General features: G+C 51.5%; 2 protein-coding genes across 2 annotated transcripts in view; both read left to right on the top strand.

Moving 5' to 3' along the window:
• Positions 1-5618, top strand: part of Pes1 (pescadillo ribosomal biogenesis factor 1) — a 15657-nt gene extending 10039 nt beyond the window's left edge. The window contains exons 8-16 of the mRNA XM_015504931.2: positions 1456-1572; positions 1654-1728; positions 1954-2043; positions 2211-2341; positions 2693-2818; positions 2936-3120; positions 3576-3754; positions 3861-4022; positions 5223-5618. Coding sequence (XP_015360417.1) covers positions 1456-1572; positions 1654-1728; positions 1954-2043; positions 2211-2341; positions 2693-2818; positions 2936-3120; positions 3576-3754; positions 3861-4022; positions 5223-5306 — 1149 coding nt within the window. The 3' untranslated portion in view covers positions 5307-5618. The remainder of the gene's footprint in view (positions 1-1455; positions 1573-1653; positions 1729-1953; positions 2044-2210; positions 2342-2692; positions 2819-2935; positions 3121-3575; positions 3755-3860; positions 4023-5222) is intronic.
• A 126-nt stretch (positions 5619-5744) lies between these two features.
• Gal3st1 (galactose-3-O-sulfotransferase 1) overlaps positions 5745-7400 on the top strand; it is a 17366-nt gene continuing 15710 nt past the window's right edge. Inside the window, exon 1 of the mRNA XM_048798233.1 lies at positions 5745-5894. The gene's annotated coding sequence lies outside the window, so the exon portion shown is untranslated. The remainder of the gene's footprint in view (positions 5895-7400) is intronic.

Raw genomic sequence — 7400 nt, 5'->3', positions numbered from 1 at the left:
CCCGCCCCTTGCAAGGGCTGGAACCTATTCTGACTGCAGTACAGTGTGTTGGTGCTTGGTGGTATGGTTGCAGGCTGTGGGTGAGACAGGCTTGGCCTTTAACAGTCCCTATTCCCACTCCCTGGGGTTCTAGCTTGGGCAACCAGTTATTGACCCTTCCCTCTTTCCCTCTTTATCTGTCCTGTCTTCTTCCTTCCTTCCTGCCTTCCTCTTTGGCCCTCTCTGTCCTTCCTTCTCTCTGATGTCCCACCCCCATGCTGCTCAGACTGGTCTTTGTGTGCCCTCCTGAGTGGTGAATAGGGCCCTGTGGAAGACCAGCCTCCACACAGCTGGCCCTGGGGGAAGGGCATGGGCCACCCATTCCTCCTCCTTCCTTGGCCAGCTTGCTTCCTCTGCTTCCTCTAAGCAGAGGATGGGTGACCGGTACTGGGTTGTAGTAGGGGCCCTGGTATGCCTTTCCCCAGAGTAGCCAGTGCTGGGTGCATAACTGTGGGACTCAGGTTGGTAACAGTAGTGGGGGCAGGGCATGCCATGATGTGGAAAATAGGGTTGGTGACCACATTTCCACCAGGTAGACCCTCCACGCTACAGGTCACTGCCTGGCAGCTAGATGGAGGAACAACTCAAAGAGTTATGGGCACACCCATGATAGAGGGGATATTGTGATCATTACCAGTTTTGACATTTCTTGAAAATTCTTCTATGTTGCAGGAGGTTGGGTTGGCCTCCCTGGATTTAGAGGGTGGGACCATTTGAGACTTTAGGTATTTTGGTCCTTGTTTTAGATCAACTTCTCAAGGGCAGAGATAAGTCCCTTCCATGTCTCCTGCTTATTGAGTTGGTAGTTTGTGAGGGTGGCTGTGCCTCGGTCTCTAAGCAAGTAGTTACTCTGCCTGTTATTTTCCAAGAGCTCTTAGGGTGCCAAGCTGGGCTAGCAGCCCCAGCGGCCCCAGCCTATTCTTAGGTCCTCAGGCTATGCTTTTGTATGCTGTTGCCAGGGTGTACTTGGGCTTAGTTCTACCTACCCACTATCTGTCCCCACCTGGCTTTGGACTTTCCAGGGCACCTTTGTCTGGGCTGTAGACTATTCTGGCCTCAGAGTATTACCTTCCTGGTGCTCATAGCTGGCCCTGGAGCAGACATATGACAGATTGTGGGGTGGGTGATAGAGAAGGCTTGACCTCTGTCCAGGTTGGGAAAGGTGGTCTTTTCAAGGACACAAGTCTGCACTGAGACTTGAAGGATGAAAGGGAGACCTGGGGGCAGGGGCAAGGAAGGGCCAGCCAGTCATGGGAATAGCATGGTCCAGTTTTTCTTTTCTTATTCCTGGATCGTCCTTTATCACATGGTGGTTTGGGAAACCCTTGGGACCCCTATCCAGAGCTGCATTTATTCCCAGAATGCTCTTCGTAGGGGTGTGGCTGCACTGCTGATGCCTCTCCTGTGCCCCCCTAGCACCCAACAGATGTGGACTACAGAGTCATGGCCACCTTCACTGAGTTCTACACCACCTTGTTGGGCTTTGTCAACTTCCGCCTCTATCAGTCCCTCAACCTCCACTATCCCCCAAAGGTAGGGCCCCAGCCCTTCTCTCCCCATATAAGTGAGGGGTCATGGGTGTCCTTTTCTCTCTAACCTTCCACTTGCACTCAGCTCGAGGGTCAGGCCCAAGCAGAGATGAAGGACAGTGAGGGCGTCTATGCATTGGACTCTGAGAGCTCTATGGAGGTGAGAGAGGTTTCAGGGACGTTATCCCTACATCTCCCCAGAAGGGTGGTCCCTGTCCCCAACATGTCTGGGGTTGTAGTGGGTGGGGTGGGTGGTCTTGGCTTGCCCTCAGATCCTGGACCCATAGGTGGTCCAGAGGTGTTGCAGTTCCCCCTTCCCACCCTGGCCACTCATTTAGACAAGGTCCCCTACCTGCAAGTAAGCAGCCCTGCTTCTATCCTTTAGAAACTAGCAGCCCTCAGTGCCAGCCTAGCCCGTGTGGTGGTACCTGCCACAGAGGAGGAGGCTGAAGTGGATGAATTTCCTGCTGATGGGGTGAGCATGGCACTTCCTTCTAGAATGGCAGTGGGACAAGGAATGGGGGCCAACATCTGGAAGCTGTAGGATCTACAAAGAAGCTAAGGAGGGGGTTTTCTCTAGTCCCTGCCCTCTAGTTGTGTTGGTGCCTCTGGTGATGGCAAGGTCTGGTTCCTCCTTGGCAGGAGATGGCAGTGCAGGAAGAGGATCGCAGGAAGGAGCTGGAGGCACAGGAAAAGCACAAGAAGCTCTTCGAGGGCCTAAAATTCTTCCTGAATCGTGAGGTACCCCGTGAGGCTCTGGCCTTCATCATCAGGTAGGAGGGCTCTCAGGTTGGCCCACAGCACTGGCCCTGCCACAGTCTGGTCTTGGTTCTGCCCATCAGTAACATCAAATGGTGTATTTTCACTTTTTACAAATTAGTGCTTAGAGATTACTCAGCATGGCACTGAAGCACATAGGAAGCATTCAACCAAGGGCAAAGCTGCCATCAGGTTATTACCAGTCAAGGTCCCTCATGGGCCAAGACTGGAAGTATCTGTATAGATCTGGAGTGGGACAGGGCAGGTATATTGTAGAGGGGTAAATTTATAGATCAGGTGGCCAGTGAGTCTAGGGCAAGCAACTCATACCTGGGGATACTTTTGGGCTCTCCTTGTGCCTCTAGGAGTTTTGGGGGGGACGTGTCCTGGGACAAGTCTCTGTGCATTGGAGCCACCTATGATGTCACAGACTCCTGCATTACCCATCAGATTGTTGATCGACCTGGACAGCAAACCCCTGTCATTGGCAGGTAAGCCCCCGAGACTCTGCTTTACATTTTAGGAGAGTTCTATCTTAAAGGCCCTTGGAATGCAGTGGGGCCTCAGGTTGCTGCCTTGTGACCTGTCTTTGCTGGCCACTCTACTAGGTACTACATACAGCCACAGTGGGTGTTTGACTGTGTGAATGCCCGACTCCTCCTCCCTGTGGCAGAATACTTCCCTGGGGTGCAGCTGCCCCCACACCTTTCACCTTTCGTGTCTGAGAAGGAAGGAGATTACATCCCACCTGAGAAGCTTAAGCTGCTGGCTTTGCAGCGGGGAGAGGACCCAGGTGAGTGAAAGAGTACTGGGTGGCAGGGTGGATGGGCTCCTTTGGATGGTCTGGGCCCCTGGGCATGAGCTGTCCATTTCCCTTTACTGTAGAGTTGGCAAGCAGGGAACAGGGCAGAACAGAGTGGAAAGCCCTTTGAACCTATCTTTGGAGTAAGGCATAGGAAAAGGGGACATTTGTATCTTACAGTCAAGTGTTACTTGATTCATTCAGATGAACTGAGCAGAAAGATCTGGGGTTGTCATCAGTCTTCATGTAGAAGGTGACTGAGTTCAGGAGTTGGGGGAGTGTCCTTTGAGGGCAGCTGGGGCTTTGGAGAGGAGTCAGAGGGGGCTACAGTGAGGAAAGCCTTGAACTGTCTTTGGAATATCTGCAGATGGCAGGGTTCAGAGGGTGGTGCTTGGGGCCTGTCCTCACCTGGCAAGAGAAAGCAGATTCCTATCTGCTGTTTGTAGGAAACTTGGAAGAGTCTGAAGAGGAAGAAGAGGAGGAGAAAGAAGAGGAAGAAGACATTGAAGGTGATGGCAATGAAGGGGGAGAAAATGAAGAGGAGGAGGAAGATATGGAGGCTGCTTCAGAAAAGGAGGAAGAGGCCCATCTGGCAGCCCTGGAGGACAAGAGGATGGAGGCAAAGGTATGGCAATGCTAGACTGGGGCACTGTCTGGGAAGCAGCCCCACTTGCCTGGAAGGGCAGGAGCCAAAGGACCCATACCCATGAGCACCCACTCTCTGTCCTCAGAAGCCCAAGGTGATGGCAGGCACTGTGAAACTGGAAGATAAGCAACGACTGGCCCAAGAGGAGGAAAGTGAAGCCAAGCGTCTGGCTATTATGATGATGAAGAAGCGGGAGAAGTACCTTTACCAAAAGATCATGTTTGGCAAGAGGCGCAAAATCCGAGAGGTAAGTTGCTCTTGTCACTTGAGACTTGGGTGTGTCCACCATAGGTGGCTGTGAGGTGAACTCAGAGGCTGGTGGGCTGTCCTCGGAAACAGCACTCTGGGTCACTCCTAGCCTTTTCCTGAAAGCCACACTCAGGGCTTTCATCCCCTTCCTGTTCCCAGCTGTTTCTGAATCTCAGATATGGGAACAGAGCTATCCCAGCAGACTTGGGAGGTTTTTGTTAAGCTTTATTTTCTTGTTCACAAAGCCACATATGCTCATTTAAAAAAAGAAAAAAAATTGTGCAGCCATAACTGAGTAAAAGATGACACAGTAATAGATCATTCCTGCGCCCTGCAGGTTTCTCTTGTGCACATAACCTTAGGGAAGCAGTATTCTATGTATAGATTGTTTTAGTTTGATTTTTTTCATTTAATCATAATGTGGACTTCATGACATTGTGCACCACAAAAACCTGTCTCCTACTGATGGGATTATTTTTTTCCTATTTTTCAGTCATTCTCAGTAAACATCCCTGAGCAGGTCCCTGACCTTCTCAGAATATTTCTGCAGTTTAATATTTTTTTTTTTTTTGGTTGATAGACCTTTATTTCATTTATTTGTTTGTTTGTTTGTTTATTTATTTATTTGTAGTGCTGAGAATCAAACCCAGTGCCTCAGACACGTGAGACTGGTGCTCTACCACTAAGCCATACCCCCAGCCCTGCAGTCTAAATTCTTAATAGCATAATTGCATAGTTGTCAAATATCTATTGCCTAGTGGTCTGTGGGAAGACTTCCCTTTGCACCCTCCTTGCCGTCTAGTTGAAGTTTGAAAGGTGTCAGACTTGGCTTTCTAGAGGGTTCTGAGAATCTAGGAGTTTATAACTAAAGATTTATGGACCCATAAAATAATAAAGAGTTGTAAAGGCAAGGGGGAAGGTCTGTTTTCTTACCCTTAGGTAAATCAGATATTTTCCCGTGGTAATTTGCTTGTCAGCTTTGCTTTTTAAGAGGTAACCCGGAGCTAGGGTTGTGGTTCAGTGGTAGAGTGCTCGCCTCGCATGTGTGCGGTCCTGGGTTCTATCCTCAACACCACATAAAAGTAAATAAATAAAATGAAGAGGTAACCCTATGTAGGAGGAGGGCGATCCCCTTCCCCTGTCTTCCCTTACTCCCAAGTTCCCATCCCCAGCCTTACCTCTCCCTTCCTCCTCACAGGCTAACAAACTGGCAGAGAAGCGGAAAGCCCACGACGAGGCTGTAAGGTCTGAGAAGAAGGCCAAGAAGGCGAGGCCTGTTTGAGTGCCAATGGAGGCCATGTTCTGGCAGCTGGAGAAGACAGTGACAGGCCAAGGGACCGCTTTTTATTCCCTTCCTTCTCCCTGACAGCTCTGGTGTCCTTTCACTCTGACAGGGTTTATGGGCAGCCCTGGCCTCCTTTCTGCTGGTGGCTGGGCAGAGAGAGGTTCTAGAGCCTGATCGGCCCTTCACTTGCTGCCTCTGTTTTCCTTGGCAACCCCCACCATATGTCGACCTGTGATTCTCAGAGTGCTGTGATAGGGTGAAGATGGGGGAACTTTTGTTATTTTGTTATTAAACACTGAACTTCGGCAATCAATTGGTTCTATATTCAGGAGCCTTCTGGGATTGGAGAAGGGCCACCTGGCACTCTGTACTATAAGCTGGGCCAACCCTGGTTGTTGACCAAGTTGGACCCAGGCATACTCAGAACTCTGGATGTCCTAGGACCCCTCCAGTTCCAGGGATTCCAGAAGGGAGCCACAGAGTTTCTGGGCTTGGTTCACATTCCAGCCCAGGCACTTTGCCTCTGTGAACCTGCTTCCTTGTAAGTTAAGGAGTGGAAGTTCTGGAGCATTCCTGTGTTTTAGGGTGAGTGGTGTCATTTGTTTAGTAAGTGCTTGATGAACATGAACTGTGATTTTCATAACTTTCTACTGGAGCTGGTAGGGAAGGTGAAAGCCAGTGCCTGAGGATGATTGGGGGAGGAGGGACTGATGACAGGTATACTTCTAGCTTTCCATTGTGGGTTGGTGGGTAGAACGGCCCACTGAGGCCACTTCTGGTAACCCAACCTGTAACCCTTTTTCCATCTGACCTGCCAATGCCCAGGGGGACATCCCTTGCCTGGGATTATTCATGTGTCATGACAGCCAGAGCCAGAACCCTGAGCTCTGGATGCTTACACTCTCCAGCACAGCCTCCCACTGCTGCTTCTGGTGGACTGATTATTATCAGGAGCAGGAGCTGGGTTGGGGAAGAGTGGGTTTGGAACTGGCTCCATGCTCCCAGGATTTAGGCTGAAGGCCTTGATCTTCTGCCTATCATGTGTTGGCTCTATAGGGGGAGAATGTTTCTGGGGGTAGTGGCTGCAGACCCAACATTTGCCAGGGGAAGAAAACTTGGCAGGCCCTGGCTTAGGAGGTAGAGAACCCAGGGCCCACATTGGCTGGACTTCGCTGGGTGTAGAAGGAGAGGGCTATGTCGCATGCCCACTCTGGCATGCCCATGGCAGCAGGGGTGTGGTGGGGGTTGTTTCCAGGGTCAAGACTTCTGGAGCTAGAGCCTACAGCTCCAGGGACTGAGTAAGGCCCGGCTGGGTGCATGTGCGTCCTAGTGCTACAAGGTCGAGGGCAGGCCCAATGGAAAAATGCCTGGCAGTCATGCTGATGTGGAATTTTCCCCATTCCAGAATTGCCCAGAAATGTCGGGGGCAGTGGGACTTTGACGTGGTCCATGCTCTACTGGGTGGCCAGCTGGTTTTGTACTGCCCACAGTGGAGCCAAGAATTCCTAGTTCTGGCCAGGCAGTAGTCCCCATCTTTGGTCCTTCTCTGCTGGGATGAAGGACAAAAGCCTGATCCTGGAAGGGGAGATGGTTCCTGGATAGGGCACCCATATGCTGCTGGCCCACCTCTCAACCCTGGAGAGGAGGAGTTCTGCTGAGACCTTCAAGCGTAGGACCCTGTTGGAGCGAAGTTCCTTAAGTTCTCAGAGATCCTGGCTCCTCTTCCCCGCCCCTGCTCCTATGGGTTCCAAAGACAGTGCCCCAAGTTGAAAAGTCTGGAGGGGAGGTCATACCTTCAATAGGACCCTGAGAGCGCCAGTGTCCCCAGTGAAAGTTAAGAAAGCAACTATTCCAGCCGCTTCCTTTTAACTCCTTTTCCCCCAAGCTCGGCACCCCCTCCCCAGCACTACTATAAAGCCCCAAGCATCCTAGAGTCCCCTTTAGGGTTGGGGGTTCGGCTGAGCCAAAGGACTGGCTGCAGGACAATGGTCCCGTTGGCGCGTCGGAGACAAACGGGCCTTGTTGGTCTAGCAGCGGGGGCGCGCGGCTGCGCCTCAGCACGCTGAATGCGGCTTCTGTGCGTCCGGGGCT

The sequence above is a fragment of the Marmota marmota genome, unplaced genomic scaffold (genome assembly GCF_001458135.2).
Source record: "Marmota marmota marmota unplaced genomic scaffold, marMar, whole genome shotgun sequence".
In the NCBI taxonomy this organism is placed as follows: Eukaryota; Metazoa; Chordata; class Mammalia; order Rodentia; family Sciuridae; genus Marmota; species Marmota marmota.
This window is presented reverse-complemented; position numbering and strand designations above follow the sequence as displayed.